This window comes from Lepus europaeus, chromosome 8, assembly GCF_033115175.1.
Source record: "Lepus europaeus isolate LE1 chromosome 8, mLepTim1.pri, whole genome shotgun sequence".
Lineage (NCBI taxonomy): Eukaryota > Metazoa > Chordata > Mammalia > Lagomorpha > Leporidae > Lepus > Lepus europaeus.
Window position 1 is genome coordinate 106,102,122 of NC_084834.1, and position 17,592 is coordinate 106,119,713.

At 40.8% G+C, this 17,592-nt stretch overlaps 1 protein-coding gene across 2 annotated transcripts in view; it reads right to left on the reverse strand.

Annotated features, from left to right (window-relative positions):
• The window catches only part of SLC4A4 (solute carrier family 4 member 4), a 380,068-nt gene that overhangs the window by 116,946 nt on the left and 245,530 nt on the right, over positions 1-17,592 (reverse strand). For both annotated transcript variants that reach the window (XM_062198724.1, XM_062198725.1), the window contains 2 exons: positions 8,506-8,663; positions 1,922-2,009 (listed from right to left, as the gene is read on the reverse strand). In XM_062198724.1, coding sequence (XP_062054708.1) covers positions 1,922-2,009; positions 8,506-8,663 — 246 coding nt within the window. The remainder of the gene's footprint in view (positions 1-1,921; positions 2,010-8,505; positions 8,664-17,592) is intronic.

Sequence of the window (17,592 nt, forward strand, 5' to 3'; positions counted from 1 at the left end):
AATCCTCTGCCTGCGGCACCAGCACCCCGGGTTCTAGTCCCTGTCGGGACACCGGATTCTGTCCCGGTTGCTCCTTTCTGCTGTGTTGCTCTCTGCTGTGGCCCAGGAAGGCAGTGGAGGATGGCCCAAGTGCTTGGGCCTTGCACCTGCATGGGAGACCAGGAGGAAGCACCTGGCTCCGGGCTTCGGATCGGCGCAGCGCACCGGCCGTAGCGGCCATTTGGGGGGTGAACCAACGGAAAAAGGAAGACCTTTCTCTCTGCCTCTCTCTCTCACAGTCTAACTCTGCCTGTCAAAAAAAAAAAAGTATCTTTTAAAATTAAGAAAGAAGTCTTTTCAACTATAGTGTAAATTTAAAATGCTACCTTAAAAACTAAGAGAGAGAGATGGAGTATTATTTTCTTAAAATTGTACCTATGAACTACATTGAATCTGTTCTTTTTGTATTAATAGCATATTACCATAAAAAAGAACCAACTGTGATGAGAGAAATAAATGTTCTCTCAAGGGGGGAAAACACCAGCAGAGCTTTGCATCATTGCTCTCAGTCCCAGAATAAAGGAACCACCTGAGTAATTGCCACATAGAAGGAGACAAGTGTCCCCATTCTCCGCTTAACACGTGCAAAACTGGAAAGTCAGGCAATGAAGCAAAAGCAAAACATTTGGGAAAACGATAAACTGGAAAGACACAGACGCAGAACGTAGGGATGCCGTGTCCTAACAGTGTTTCTCATACTCTGAGACTGGTTCAGAGTTCCATCTATCTAAAACACATCTAGCTGTTAGGACAGTAAGTGAGGCCATAACTCCAAATGTGAAGTACTTTGTGGTAATGGTTGCTAATGCATTTCAGCTGTGCACCATTCCTTCCCACAAAACAAGGAAAGCAGGGTGAGCCCTCAGCACAGTGACTGAGATACCACTTTGGGATCCACTTTCTGCATCAGAGTGCCTGGGATTGAGTCCCAGCTCTGCTTCTGAGTCCAGCTTCCTCCTATTGCATTCTGGGAGACAAAGGTTATGTCTCAACTACTGGGGTCCCTATCACCTGCATGAGAGATTTGAACGGGTTCCAGGATCCTGGCTTTAGCTTGGCACAGCCCTGGCTATTGTGGACATTTGGGGAGTAAATCAGAGAATGAAAAAAATCTCTCTCTTTCTTACCATCTCTCTGCCTTTCAAATAAATTAAAAAAAAAAAAAACTTTAAAAACACATATTTCTGATATCTAAGAAAAATGCATTATCTGTATTTTATACATTTTACAGAACTCACTGTTTCTGAAATGGTATAGTTTATAGACATTTGAATTCCCAGAGTTAATGTTTTACACATTTTCAGAAATAAAGTTGAAGTTAGTACAAAAATGTTGAACTTTCTAAAGAATAATTAACATACATCAATTATAATAATGATGAATATGTAATGATCACATCAAGGAAAACTGGGCTATCATCTCATACACTGACCAGTTCTACATATTGGGAAATGTCAAAACCCTTGTTATAGGCTATTCTGAAATATATAATTATTTATATATATGTACATATATATAAAATTAATTGCTGTCAAACCTGTGTTTGCTTTCAAGTATTATACAGTATATGTAAATATTGACATATCACACTGTACCCATAAGTATGTATAATACCATGTCAATTAATTTTTTAAACATTTTAAAAGAATTAAAAATTAAAAAAGAAAGGATAATGTGTTTTATTCCAACACAGAGTTTACAACCCCAGAAAAAATAAAATGCAGGCCTTACTTTTAAAACTGTACCACATGGAAGGTACCAGCACATTATGGAGAAACCTGCTAATCATATTATGCCAATGCAATAAAGGGTGACAGCCAACTCACAGTATGAAACCAACACAAGTAGGACAGTCACAGAACCCCCCTTCCTGATTTCCTACCTCGTCAGACATCAAGGTAGCAATGGCTCTGCCAATCTCATGGTAGGACTTGGCTTTCCCCTTCGGACCTAAGAGGATGAATAAGAACCTAGTGGAAAAGAAAAGAAGAAAAGCTATAACACACAATTTGTCACACTCGATATATACAAAACTGAGAGACATGCATGTTCATTCATAAAAAGCTAAGAGCTGAATTAATCTTTAAAACATTACCTTTGAAATAAGTAATATTTCTGGTAAGAGGCAGGATGCTCTTTTTCTCTATTGCAGAATACAAATCATATTATCAGTGTTTCTGACAGCAAACGAGACACTCCTTCACCAAGCAGGAAAGGTTCACTTTATACACTTGATAAATCATTGGGTCTTTCTGTTTCAAACTTTCTTTTCTCTCCATTTCTACTGACTTTCAGAATCTCGAAGGCAAATCCAATAAGCACAATAACTAGAAAGACTTAGCCCATCTTTAGATTTCTCTTACTTTCCTTACCTACTTCTAGCAGTGACAAATGATCTTCCCAACACTTTTAGGAGATGTTCCTATTCAGAAGTGATTGGGAGTCAGCCAAAACCAAACCCTCTACAAGTAAGCCACATGCTAACAGCCAAACTAAGGACAGAGAAATTAGAAATAAAGCATCATTCAACGATCACTGAAATTCTTTGATGGGTTTCTTCATTTCCTTTTCCATACTCGTTTTCTTACTAGAGCACAAAGCATGGCTCATTAGCAACCATCCTGAAACCTGCAGTAACTTACCCTCACTTAGGGTTACCTCTCATCATACTGACCACATGGGCAAACACTGGGGAATAAGGAACCTGACAGGTAAGTAATAAGAAAAAATACATAAAAAGTAACACTGGAGAAGTCTCCTCCCTTGATATTGATTACGTCTTCCCTAACATGCACAAATATGCACAGGTTTTTTTTTTAAAGCCTGCAAAGCATTTCACCTTGGCCACTTCATTCAAATTTCCATACAACCATTTGCAATAAGAACAGGTCTACTATTTCCACTTAATGGAAAGGAAATTGAGGCTGAAGGATGTTAGTGGATGAGCCCAAGGGATGTGCTTAGTCAATGAAACAAAGCAGACTGATAAGCCTTTTCCCTCCTTTCTTTTCAGCACACATTTCTGCCTAATATTATCTGCCTAACTGATTCAACAGAGAAAAACTGTGCAACTTCCATGAGTCACTCTACCAAAGAAGCTTGTGGATAACTTAATGAGGCTAGATTTTATGGCACCAGGAATGGTTATCACTTCACTTAGCAAAATTTTATTGCTCACTTATTTACTTATATACTTCACTTTAAACAAAAAAAAGGACTGACAGCAAGGGTTTTATGAAATGTTAGGGTCTGTTCCCAAATGCCCTTGAATGCAAGATTGAGTTTTATAACTGAATCCGAAGGGGCTAAGGGGGGAAAATCAAGAACTTAAGAAGTACATAAAAGTTTGGATACTCGGATTTTATACCAGAGTAACCATAAAACCAGCCACTACTTATTTGCTTAGAAAGCAGCGCTGGAGTGGAGCTGCACATTCTCTTTCAAAAGTTATCACAGTAGAGGAAATAGCAGAAGCAATCAACAGGCACAAAGGTCTGCTCAACTATGAAGGAAATCATTATCAGAACTGGACTTCAGTTTCTCCAACACTGAAGTTCAACTGGGACCACAACATTCCCTCCTTTGAAGCTGACCACCTCACATCTAACTGTATACCACTATCTACAGTATTATAAAGTGCTCTTGTGTGCCAATAAAGTTTGCTTTTCCAGAGACTGATCACTGATTTAAGTGTATCCCATGCAAAAATAGTTAAGCATCAGGCAAAACACAAATCCTGTTAAGAAACACATTGGTCTCATTTCCTAATTCCATTTGTCCATCTAAAAAGGCCAGTCATCCAGCAAGACAGTAAGGGCACACTTTTAAAGCAAAAAGGGGCAGAGGCCATGCCACCACAGAAACTATTTAATGCCTGCTTCCTTTCACTTAGTGTGTTTTTTAAATAATGGATTTCTTTGGCCTGCCATTTGTTATTATTTCAACGTCTCTAAATATTAACTTTTTAGTAATGTACATTATCTAAAACCTTTCCAGAATCACTGAGAACCTCTTCCTGCCTCCCCCGAAGAACTTCCATCATGATTCTAGCTTACAAATACACATTACGGAAATGTATTTGTCAACTGACATCTAACTTCATCATCAGATTGGCTATAACAGCAAAAGGGCCAAAATTCTGCTTGAAGCTGAGAAAAACACTCTGTCACCAACAGTCCTTCAATGAAAACTTTGGCAGATCATGGGTGACTGAAGCAGAGAGAGAGTAATAGAGCCTACAAGGTAAATACTGTGCAATGAGGGATACATTTTCTGTAAAAGGGTTATTCTTTGCTGTTTGCTTGATAGTACCAAAGGAAGAATCGAAGCAATAGATCAAAGGTGTCTAACATGCACACTACAGCAATAAACCCAGGTTATGAAAACAATACCACAGCCTAAATATGGAGATAGTATTCCTCTTTCCTAGTAAATGTAATTTTTCATGTTTTTAAAAACGATATTTTCCATAAATGGAATATCACCAAGTGCTGAACAGAAACAATATGGTCACACAGTAGTTAAAGTTTTCACATCATCCCAGTCAGAGTTCAGTAAATCCATGTCCTTAAAATGATACACAGAGGGATCTGAGTACCCACAAACAGTGGGAAGCATCGCTTCAAGTCAACAATTTGATCTGCAGGAATGTAGGTCCTAAGAAATGTCTAACCTGGACTGCACTTTTGAAACAGGGATGAGAAAGCTGAGCAAACTAACAGAACAACCCCATATGTTGAAGCTCACTCTGCCTGAAATACATCCTCTCCCTCTTTAACCCTCAAAACGGAAAGAAAAAAAAAAAGTTGCAACTTTCAAGATTGAAGTGTATTCTGCCAAACTCAGTCTTTATAATATACGGAATACTCTTTTCATGATCATGAAAAGCTGGATCATGTCAATGGACAGATGTTATTTTTAACCAGAAGTGTTTTGCTTTATTAACGAATTAGAGTAAACATCACATTTGTGTGGCTGGGAGGGCCTGGCCCATGTTGAAAGCTCAGGAAAAAAAAAAAAGTGAATTTCTGTTACTGAGTTCTTTCTATGAGTTCATAACTAGAATAAGCTAGAGGTCGTGTTTTTGACAGTGCTACTTGTCTCTTGTCTGCAGGAGCTCATTGGCTACTTCGGTGAGCTTTTCCGTGTAACTCACTTTGCCCGAGGAGGATGCCTCGAGCATTCTCCACGAAGGGAAGTGCCAGAGGATCTGTGTCCAGAACCAACGGCCTGTACTCACATTCACAAAATAATTACAGGTAGAAACAGAGCCTAATATCACAGAAGGAGCCAGCCTTCCGAAACCACTCAATCTTCTTAGAAAGGATGTGCACCCCCTCCTTCCTGATACATCACAGCTATTTCTAGAACAAACTCAGCCTGGACCAATCCTTTAGTCCCTTCTCAAAACAGTGAATCAAATAGCCCATTATTCATATTTGGCAGCTTTGGAAAATGTGGTTAAACTGTAGCTTTCACAATAGACTCACAAGGACCACAGATTACCATAACTAACCACATTACATGCCATGAAGAGCAGCTAGCAATCAGCTTTGTGGACAGACAGAACTGAATTAGTAGGATCCCCATCACAATCCTTTTAACAGCTTTTTAAGATAGTTTTAACAAGTAAGTACAAGTGGCTTCTTCTAGGCAAGTCAATATGGATAATGTAAGAAATGTATTAACTTACAGTGACACCAGAAAGATAAACTTTCCAGCACTGTAGAGGGCTACAGCTTACAGAATAATCAATCATTTGCCTAAGATGGGCAAATCAAGATCAGAAAAGGACAGACGCTTCTACAGCCTTTATTAGTCCTCATGGGAGAACTCTAAGATACTCCTCTCAAGTTTTCTCCTTTCCTTGAGCTCTTCTGAAAATCTGACCTGAGTCAGAAGTCCACAGTTCTATTTCCAGCATGCACAGTCAATATTTCCATTGCCTCCATCCCTCAACTGATAATATAATATTCAAATATATATATATATATGTATATATCTTACCACATCATCAAAATTCAAACAACTGTTTGTTTGCTTTCACATGAATGGCAAGAAGGGCCCCTAAGTATACAGATGTCTCCCCAGCTGACAGTCCTCCAGCCACACGTGGAGGCTAAGACATCCACCAAGTAACAGTGTGGATAGAAATGTGGGGACTCTACATATGAAGGGGAGGTGATACAATCATGTTCCCTAAAAGGTATCAAACAGTAATAATGTTTATCAGAATAATGGTAGTAATAATAACAACACAACTTCCTTCCACATTAAAAAGCAAAAATGACTATCAAAAGATGTGCACAAAAACAGACATTCCTGGTCTCCCTGCAGTACAACAGAGCAGCAGGCACATCATGGTCCTTGGTGGGATGCAGGCACAGTCCCTCTCCAATGACTAAAGCATTCCTTGTGGGATTTCCTTTATTGGATTTCACAGGATGCAGCCATTGTAAATGGCCCCACATTACCCACCACCGAAAGATGCTAATGAGACTCCCTACTCAGTGATTACAGTTTGCACTGGTTGGGAGGGTAACAAATGGATAAACTACTTCCTGGAAAAATGTTAACATGTGAGGATATATTGCTCAGATTATTGCCCTGAAATAGTTTTATGATATTACTGAATTACAGTCCCTTGAATGCCTTGACTCCTCTTGTTAATGCAAATGATGCTGTATTTCACCTCTAGACCAGTCCAACCCTCCAAGACAGAATAAAAAGAGAATGAGCTGGATGGGAGCAGATGATAAGAGGGATACAAAAATGAACATGATTTGCTACTCAATACATGCATGTTATGGTTAAATAAAAAGCCTTTGAAAGTATTTTTTTATTTGTAGCTTGTAAAGAAAAATGGTAATAAAAATGAGAAGGCAGGAGCAATTTTCTTTAACACCACTTGGCATGCTTTATTCTTTCAAGCTCCGGTACAGTTCGTCCAAAGAGACATAAATAAAGCCATAGGGGCACTGAGCTGGCCTTCAGCCATTATCTGAATCAGCTCTTTGCCAGGTGATTGCTCTGAGAGAACTGCAAGGCTCTGCTGGAATGCTTTCAAGCAAAAAGCTAAGATACAAAAAACACAAATCATGATAACCCCATTAACTGAATAAACCGTGATCATCTCTTTCCACTGCTATTTGTCCAATGACTGGCCTACAGACGATACTTTAAGTGTCTAAGGAATATAAGAATAAGTTTAAAAATACCCAAATAACAAGGAGCAGTGGCCTATAAGCTATGAATTGAGAGGTCCTAGAACATTTTCTAATATTCCTCCTAAAATGGTTCAAAGCAAACCTTAAGCCTCTTTGCATTGCTGGTCAATGATGCTCAGACCTGAGAACAATGAGTAAGATTCATAGCCCTTCTGCTCATGTAGGAAAACCTATAGAAGAGAAAAAGTCACCTGCCTTCGTCCCCCGAGACCCACAGAAAATACCCAAACGAAAGGTCCTTTCATACAATCATTTTCAGATGTCAATCTGAAGAGTACAAGTTTCTCTCTGAACCCTTCTTCAGCACAAGTACTAAATGCTCTTCTTAAGTCAAGCTTCCTAACTCTACTGGGCTTAGCTTCCTAACTCTACTGAGCTTAGTTCCCTAACTACTGAGCTTAGCTTCCAAGGGAGAGATGAAGATGACTTCTAAGCTGCAGTGCTGTGGACTGAGCACACAACTGTGAGAAAAGTAAAAATTTATGTAACATGACACATTAACTGTGAAGTGTACAAAATGAAGTGTCCAGCCTAATGATTTTTACATAAATGTGTTTATAGATGGATGTACTTAACTTAAACGCTCAGACTCAGTTTCCTAATCTATAAAACCTGGGCACATAGTTTGTACTTTAGAATATTATTGTAAGGAATAAAGAGAATAGCCCATGAGAATAAACTGATACATTGCCCAAAAAAGTATTATAATTGCTATTGTTATTACTGTAAAAGTGCCAAGTAATATTTTTATCTTTTTAAACATTTTTGTTAAAATAAAGAGAACAGATTTCATGTTCATAGGTACAATTCTGAAAACATCAATCTTCCCTTCCTTCATTCTTCGCCCTTCCTTCCTCCCTCCCTCGCTCCCTCTCTCTCTTCCTTTCTTCTTTCCCTCTTTCTCTTCTGACTTTTGTGAGAACATATTTTTAATTTACTTTATAGTCACAGGCTTAATGCTCCACTAAATAAGGAGTCCAATAAGTAAAAACTAGAAAGATACTGTTCAGCAGGAAACTAGACTAGGGCTATAAACAATAATCAAATCCCAAGATATCAATTTCATTCATGAGTACCAACTAATTTGATGGCATAAAAGTCAGACTGTCATTTTTTCCAATTCAATCTCCAATGTGCTCGCACTGGATGTATCCTCAATTCTATCAATCTCCATTCTGAGAGGCAGGGATTTCCGTACAAGCAGCACACTGTAGACCCAGCAGGTCTGAGAGTCGCTTACCTTGTGGGCACAGGCACCTCAGTCAGGGCACCCAGCATGACAGCCTGCTGTAGCCGGACAAAGGCAATGAAAGGAGTATCCAAGAAGTCAACCTCCCCAACAAGCACGTTGGAAGCTTCTGCATCACGTGGCAGTTTTTTCATGAACTTATTTTTCAGCTGCATGGGAAGAGCCAAGAAAACACAACTTACTTCCAAAGAGCTGAACAAGAGCAGACACCCATGTGTCTATCGCTCATGGGAAATCTCTTTATAGGAGTATATATACAACAGGCCCTAGCTAACCACTTTTATGTTTAACCATTCTATTATAACAAACATTTATATAAACCTTGGATTAAAAAATATTGAAGGTAGGGGCCGGCGCTGTGGCGCAGCGGGTTAACGCCCTGGCCTGAAGTGCCAGCATCCCATATGAGCTGGCCAGTTCGAGACCTGGCTGCTCCTCTTCTGATCCAGCTCTCTGTTATGACCTGGGAAAGCAGTAGAGGATGGCCCAAGTCCTTGGGCCCCTGCACCCACATGGGAGTCTCAGAAGAAGCTCCTGGCTCCTGGCTTCAGATTGGCGCAGCTCCGGCCATTGTGGTCAATTGGGGAGTGAAATATCAGATGGAAGACCTCTCTTTCTCTATCTCTGCCTCTCCTCTCTCTGTGTAACTCTGACTTTCAAACAAATAATCTCATGATTTACATATAAAACAATGTATAGTACAACTCCATTCACTCAATGAAAACTTGAGAGTTTGCTATAAGCCAAACAATGATCTAAGTCCTAGGACACAGAGATTACATGTCCTCCCTAGGTCATATTCCCACAGAGGAGACATAAAGTAGGACTTAAAGTAGTGACAAATACTAAGAAGGAAAAATAATACAGGTAAGGGTACTGTTTCAGGCAGGTGTAGTTGGGGAAGGCCTTTGAAGAAAAACACACTCAACATTGGAGTAAGGGTACAAGTCATGCAAAGATCCAAGCAGAGAAAAACTCTAGGCAATGAGAATGGCAAATCCAAAGCCTAAAGACAGGAAGAGCTTGGCATTTAGAATGGGAAGAAGTGCTGAGGTTGGTGTTGTGGAGTTCCTGACTCCTGCGGCCATCTTTTAAAAAGAGTTATTTATTTGAAAGAGTTACAGAGAAAGGGGGAGAGAGAGAGAGAGAGAGAGAGAGAGAGAGAAGCTGAGGTCATCTGAAGCCAGGAGCCAGGAACTTCTTCCAGGTCTCCCACGTGGGTGTGGGATCCAAGGACTTGGGGTATCCTCCACTGCTGCTTTCCTAGGTCCATTAGTAGGGAACTGGATCAGAAGTGGAGCAGCCAGGACTTGAACAGGCACCCATGTGGGATGCCGGCACTACAGACCAGTGCTTTAACCCACTGTGCCACAGCACCAGCCCCTAGTGTGGCCATTTAGGGAGTGAACCAGTAGTTGGAAGACTGGTCTGTCTGTCTGTTTGTCTGTCTCTCTCTCTCTCTCCTTCCCTTCCTCCCTCCCTCCATCACTCTGCCTTTCAGATATATAAATAAATCTTTTAAAAAGGAAAAGAAACCAACTGCAGTGGGAGTTGAAGCATCAAAGGACAGGAAGTAGCAGCAAATGAAGTTGCACAGGGAAGGGAGTACCAGGACACAAGGCTTTGAGGTTATAATAATTTTGGAAATTATTTTGTTTTGCTGTGTTTGAAAGACAGAGAGAATAGAGGGAAGGGAAAGAAGAAGAGGAGCTCTTCCTTCTACAGGTTCATTCTCCAAATGGCTGTAACAGCCAGGGCTGGGCCAAGTTGAAACTAGGAATCCAGCACTCAATCCAGTACTGCCATGTGGGTAACTGGGACACAGCACTTGAGCCATCATCTGCTATCTCCCAGGGTGTGCATTATCAGGAAGCTGGGGTCAGAAGAAGAGCTGGGACTTGAAGCAGGTACTCCAAAATGGGAGGTGGGCATGCCAAGCAGCATCCCAACTGCTGTGCCTAATGACCACCCTTGACTGGTGAAATGTTTAAGTGGGAGTTGCCCACCAAAGTCCAGATGGAAAAGTGGGAAACATGAAACGTAATGACATTACCTGGGTGGCGTGTAGATAAAGAAGAGGGGTAAGACCGACACTCTGGGCCACTTTACCTTTTGCAGGAAAAGGAGGAGAAATCAGCAGAGAACACTGAAGAAGAGCAGTGATAAAAAGGAAAAAAACACAAGACTTCACTGACAGTCAGCTGAAGAAAGTACTCAAAAGTATATTGGCGGAGCCCTAGGCTGCTGAAAGTTCCAATCAGATGAGAACAAGTGAATAAACTTGGCAAGATGGAAATGCTGGGGATCTCAACACGAGCTACTTCAGCGAAAACCAGGGTGCCCAGCAAAGAAAGAATGGTGAGGAAGTGGAAACTATCTCAAGATAACTATTTTGAGAAACACTGATACCAAGGAAAGCCAAGAAATGAGGATGTTGTTGGACGAGGGCATAAAATAGGGAATTATTACAAATGGGAGATGTTACAGCACTTTGCAGTGTGAATGAGAATGATCTACAGCAAACAGATTAATGTTGCAGGAGAGATAGAGGGTAACTGCAAAAGCAGCTCCAGCAACCCTACATCACAACATCTACATCACAGGTGGAGGAGTCCACATTACTTGGAGTTTATCTCCCCTGCCCAGGCAAGGCAGACTATATGGGTACAAACATGGGTGATCCGCGAGATCTGGCAGCCAGGTGGGGGACAATGAGGGCTTCTGAGGACTTACATTCTTGCAGTGAAATACAAGTGAGCTGATGGTGAGGAGGAGGGTGGCATGCGGGGGACTGAGTAGAGAAGAGAAGGTGTAAAGTGGTTTTCTTGGAGAGTGAAGGTTGCTTAACACACTTTGAAAGCTTATCTCCTAGGCCCTATTCTTTCCTACAACTCAAGGAAAGTATTTGAATAATCATGGGAAGATGAAGGTAAGAATCCTGCAAGACCACAGAAAACACACAGACTTCTCATACATGCTTAGTATCCAACATAAATGTCCCTCTCTTCAACTCAAAAGTGGCAGTGAACTTAATATTCTCTGTCATGGATGGTTGCTACAATGGGAAGTGGCAGGCATGACCCAGTTTTCCCTGTTAATAAAAAGGTTATACCAACATTTAGTTTTCAACTTCCACTTAAGAGTTCTTAGTTAGGAAAAGAAGTGACATGGGAACTAATCCCTATAGCTCCATCACCATCAGCAGTATAGGATTTTTTTCCCTTTAATTTTGCCCTTTTAGAAAGCTATGGGGCAAACACAAGGAACTTAGCACTAAGAATTTAGTGGAAGCCAAAAAGAAGCAAAGGCAACATGTATATTCTTACAAGGGTAGGAATCTAACCTCTTTGAAGCAACTAATTTCTCCAAGAAATGTTAATATTTTCAAATTCTTTTTATATCTTACAGACATGAAAAAAATCAGGCATGGGAAAGGTTTATAAACATCAAGTTTCCACTGTCAGCTAAAGAAGCTGCAGGAACAAATGGTCTCTACAACTCAGAGTAGATGGCAGGTATGGCCAAGTGCCCAGGCATATGCACAGCAACACTGCTAGAATGATCTTCCTCCAACTCCTTCCAGAAAGAGTTCTCGTTACCAACACAGAGCACAAAGCTCAATCATCATCTGAGTTTACTTCCCATTCTCTTTAGCAGACTTTTTGCTCCAGTCAGGCAAATATAATCCCCTTCTGTTTTATGTACTTCTGACCATAATCCCCTTCTGTTTTAGTACTTAGCCTCCCACACTCATTATCAAAAAGTATCCTTCCCTCATTTATACCTTTTCTAAACATCCTTCAGAGCTCAGCGCAAGACTTCCTTCCATGTCAGCCCACTTCCCAGGCAACTTGAGAAGCACTCACTTATGAGTCACACTCTTGTCAAGGTGTAAATATTTTCCCATGAGTAACACGAGTGTAAGAGCAGTTTATTCCACATTGTGCTGAACCACTGCTTCTTACACAGTTCATCTGTAATAAATATTATGAACAGAAGCAACAGGCTCTGGAGCACTCAAAATTCAACCAAAAGACCATCAAACATCCCTCAAAGGCTCCATCTAGGCACTACTAATTCGATCTGGATCTGCCGTAACAACTAACTTACAAAGCACTCAGGGTATTGCAGAGTTGATATGCACTTCCACAGCATAGCTCATTTGTATCATGGTACCTTATAGAGATTACAGTGCCCATACTAGAAAACTAAGAGTACATTTTAAGTACAAAATCAACTGTGCTCTCCATGCTTCAAAGGGAGACAGCTGTGAAGGCAGGTTCCTTTAGACATCTCAGTCTGTCTTTGTGGAATACTAGTGTCTAAAAGAGAAATTAATAGTTACTCTAAGTAAGAATGTGTGGTGATGGAGGTATCCCCGGAGCTCAGCACTTGGATGGCTCCTTTTGTCTACATGCACTGCCTGGGTGACCTTGCCTAGCCTCGGGCTTTCAAAGCCTTTCTTACACACTGATGACACAAATTCACATCTTCAGCCAGGACCTCTTCCCCAAACCCCAGACCTACAGCATGTCAACTTCCATTACTAACATGCAATTCAAGCATCACAGGTCCAAGCGGTACCCTGTGTCATTCCTTCCAAAACAGCTCCTCCTGCTTGCTGCCCTGCTTGGTGAGTGGCAATTGCACTGTTCCAATGCTCAGATCCAAAACTTTGCTGTCATCTTTAACTCTTCTCCTTCTCTCCTGCCCACTGTACAGCAAATCCTATCAGTTATCCATTCAAAATCCAACTGTTTCTCACCACCTTCACTGGCCCTATCCTGGTCCCTACTAGAATGAGCTTCCTCTGGATTACAGTATGGGCTTCCTGGCCAGATTACCTGCTTCTGTCCTCGACTCCCAAATGTTCACCAAGACAGCCAGAGCAGACAAACCAAGAGAATCATGTCACCCTTTTCAAAGCTGCATTGGCACCCATTTCACCAAGGGAAGCCAAGGACTTAGGACAATCTCCAAGTCCCAGCATTATCTGGCTGCCCAACAGCTCCCTGGCCTGCCTTCCATCTCTGTGCCCACCAGGTGGACTCCGTGTCCTCCCTCAGACATCCCAGGCCTCTTCACCACAAGACCTCCATATGGAATCTCCCTACCTTCCTCCCTCACTCTCTCTGGATCTTCTCAGGGCCAGCATTGTGGCATTGCAGGTAAAGACAGCTCCTGCAATACCAGTGATATGGGACTAGTCCATGAGAAAGATTAGGTTCATGAGCTGGAGGCCACTCCCCATCCCCCCACCATGTAATCTCACCTGTATCCACCCACCTGTCAATCAGACCATTTAACCACTCCCATTTGGAAGTAGATGAGAGGCCTGGAGAGTGCTGAGCCTGCCCTCGATTGCTCCCTCTCTTGCCTGCTCTTGGCTGTGCTCTCTGGCTGGCTTCTTCTCTCCTCATGGACCCTGGAATGACTGGTATGAAGGACCCCGTTTACACTTCTTGGCCCACTCTCCCCTAATAAAGCCCTCATGTTTCTGTGTATCCTTCTCACTTTCTAAATAAACTCTAAACCTTACCATGCTGCATGCTGTATTTGAGTCTGTGCTTAGAATTCTCTAAGTAAAAGGCAAGAGCTTGAAATATTAGTTTTAGGCCAGCTTAGCCCACAATACTGGCATTCCATATGTGTGCCAGTTTGTGTCCTGGCTGCCCCACTTCCAATCATGCTCCCTGCTAATGCACCTGGGAAAGCAGCAGAAGATGGTGCGAGTGCTTGGGCCTCTAGATGAGGTTCCTGGCTCCTAGCTTCCAACACTGGTCACATCTGGGAAGTGAACCAATAGGTAGATTTCCCTCTGTGTATCTCCCCCCCGCCCCTGCCTCTGTAATTCTGACTTTCAAATAAATAAATAAATAAAATCTTTAAAAAAAAAATCACCCTCTCATCAGAGAGGTTTCCCTGGCCATACCCGTTACAATTCAAACACCCTTCTCCCCACATACACTTCCCACTCCTCTTTCTGCTTTAATTTTTCGCAGCCTAACATACCATGTATTTTACTTTTTAAAACTGTCTGCCTCCCTACCAGCACATAAGCTTCCTGGAGGCATAGGTATCCATCTAGTTTTAGCATTTTATCACTAAGTGCCTACAAGAGTGCCTAGAGAGAAAAGCTCAATAAATAGTTGCTAAAATAAATGGTGGTTATTACCTCACCTCTCTCTAACAAGCTTTCCTAATCACTCTCTTCCAATAATCCCTTCTGCACATCCCAGCCAGGCCACATACATGGACAAAAGGTCCAAATATAGTCAACCTTAACAAATTCCTTCCCTGGTGAGTGATTTGCCCAAAGGATGGATGCATAACCCATGCAGGGGCCAAATATTGTGGGAAAAATGGATAATTTTAGATGTCAAAAAATCAACATTCTCCTGAGATTATTCCCCGCCACATTTAAAAGACATGTCCACAGCACTATCCACACCAGTAAAGAAAGAGATCAGCAACCAAATGAAACCAACAATGAGAGAGAAAGAGAAACTGCTGAGTCTCCAGTTCTAATCACTGACGTTCTGTAACTTCTCCAAGAATTCTTCCCTACATCAGCTACTAAGTCTCCTTTGGGCTTCCATTAATTTGAAATATATTTTTATCCACTACAGAGTCCTGATACAATAGAGTGTATGTCAAATATACCTGAGGAACAGCAAGTTCCTTTATAACTTTATACATTACAGACTTTACCAGAGCCTTTAATATTCCTAAATGCCTAAAAATGCTTTTTCTGTCATGAGAAGATATGGCACATTATAGAATTAAATAATATTAGGAGTTGAAGCAAGGTTCTTCTCAAGTCAGAGTTAAAAATCTCAGGGCCAGCGCTATGGCCTGGCCTGAAGCACTGGCATTCCATATGGGCACTGATTCTAATCCCAGCTGCTCCTTTTCCAATCCAGCTCTCTGCTATGGCCTGGGATAGCAGTGGAAGATGGCCCAAGTCCTTGGGCCCCTGCACCCACGTGGGAGACCAGGAAGAAGCTCCTGGCTTCAGATCAGCTCAGCTCCGGCCATTGCAGCCATCTGAGGAGTGAACCAGTGGATAGAACACCTCTCTCTCTGTCTCTACCTCTCTCTGTAACTCTTTCAAATAAATAAAATAAATCTTCACACAAAAAAAAGTTAAGATCTCTCCTCCTTAATTCTGATTCATCAAATGCTAATTCACCCACTTCTGTTCTTTTTCAAGTACCCAATAATATCTCATGAAAGAAAAATTACTGACTGAAGTTTGAAAATCAACTCTGGACTTTTCAAAATAAACTGTAAACAATAAAAATTACTACGAAAAATATAAATATTAAACAAAAAGGTAAAGAACAGATTCGGGAATTACAAAAAGCAATAAAAGATAATAAAAACAAGAAGAGAATCTAGGGCTTTCAAATGAAGGTTGAAAACAACACAACAAACTCATCTGGATTGAATTCCAAAGATCGTTTGACATTCCTTTCTTAAAGACGATGAGTGGCTTCTCCAAGGGACACCCAGCCTGGATTTTAGGCAGGGTCAATTGAAAGCACACACCGAGGGAAAAAAATCGCTTTAGCCCATCTTGATTTCAGAGAAATGGATATCTTGTGAAGCTACTATCATTAAAGGATACTTAGCTAGCTCATAAATTCTGTGATTTTTTTTTTTCTTTACCAGGTTACAATATCAGCTGTAAGAATTCAACTGTTTTTTTTTTTTTAATAGCCTGTATTTTTCCTTCCAGAGTAAAGATTTGCCAAAATTGCTTAGAAGTATACTGAAAGTTTTCTGTTCCATGAATATTTACTCTTACAATTTTAACCTTCCTTTCTAAGTGGTTTTCTGTTAACCCAGTGATCATAGTATAGGGATACCAAAAAAACTAGAGATTTTGAATGGATAAAGTAGAATAAGTAGGCTGATTATAAGAGGAAGCTGACTTGAGTTGACGGCTCTGTTTGATAATAAGAAATGTATTCACATACAAGTGATATGCATCACATACAGCTAATTAAAAAGTCAATCTTCTATAGTCAGCTCAGGTCTTATAATCTCCTGCACCCTTTAATGAAGGCAGCTTGCATTGTTCAGAATTTACACATGGGGACTCATCATTATGTAACTGCTAATCACCGTTGACTGGCTGGAACTTCCACTTGGTTTACTAGTCTCCTATCATCACCTCGGACCTACAGCATGATCAACACCTGGTAAGTAGGTCCAGGCTATCATATTATTCCTTAGTGAGTAGGCAGAAATTTCAATCTTACCTTCTTTTGCCCTGCCGCTTTATAGCACATTAAAATAACAGCATCTGTAATAAAGTACTATTTGTAAGCAAGAATACTTACGATTTGTCCTCTGAATTTTATGTATTAAAATTTGATCCTTAGTCTATTCAAAGTCCTTGGAATAAGTGATATTTAAAAATCACTAAGCTTGAGATACTCATTCTTTTTACATAGCTTATATCTGTTGCTGCTCCCTTCTATATATTCTCTTTTCACTCCATGGGGATGATTTTGCTTTCTATCTATACTTACTCTCAATTCACAGTGCCTCATGTGCACATACTAACATCCACCTGTTTTCCTGGGCAAAGAACTTAGTGTTCTTTCTTTTCTTTGTTTCTTTTTAGCTTATTTTCTTTTTTTATAACTGATCTCCCCCTGCAACACACATACACCTTTGAAAATTGCCAGCTCTGCCTACTTCCCAAATAAAATCATCTGGTAAGATCAAAGTCGTTCTAGGTTGTCCTAGTACCAAACTATTCCATTGCCGAAAGAATCCATATTAGTAGCAAAGTAGGGTTACCATAGCTACCAATTTGCTCATGATGGTCTCAGTTATCTCGTTGTCTTGGAATAATTATTAAAGTACTTCCTTTCATTCTCAGAAGTGCTTGGGCTAGAAGAAAAGAATATAGCCACTCTACCTTTGAATTTAACTCAGATTAGCTCTTGGGCAGTGCCTAAACTACAGTGTATAAGAATGGTCTGTATTATTTTACAACTTAAAGAACTAAGGGCTAGCACAGTGGCATAGTAGGCTAAGCCTCTGCCTGTGGAGCCAACATCT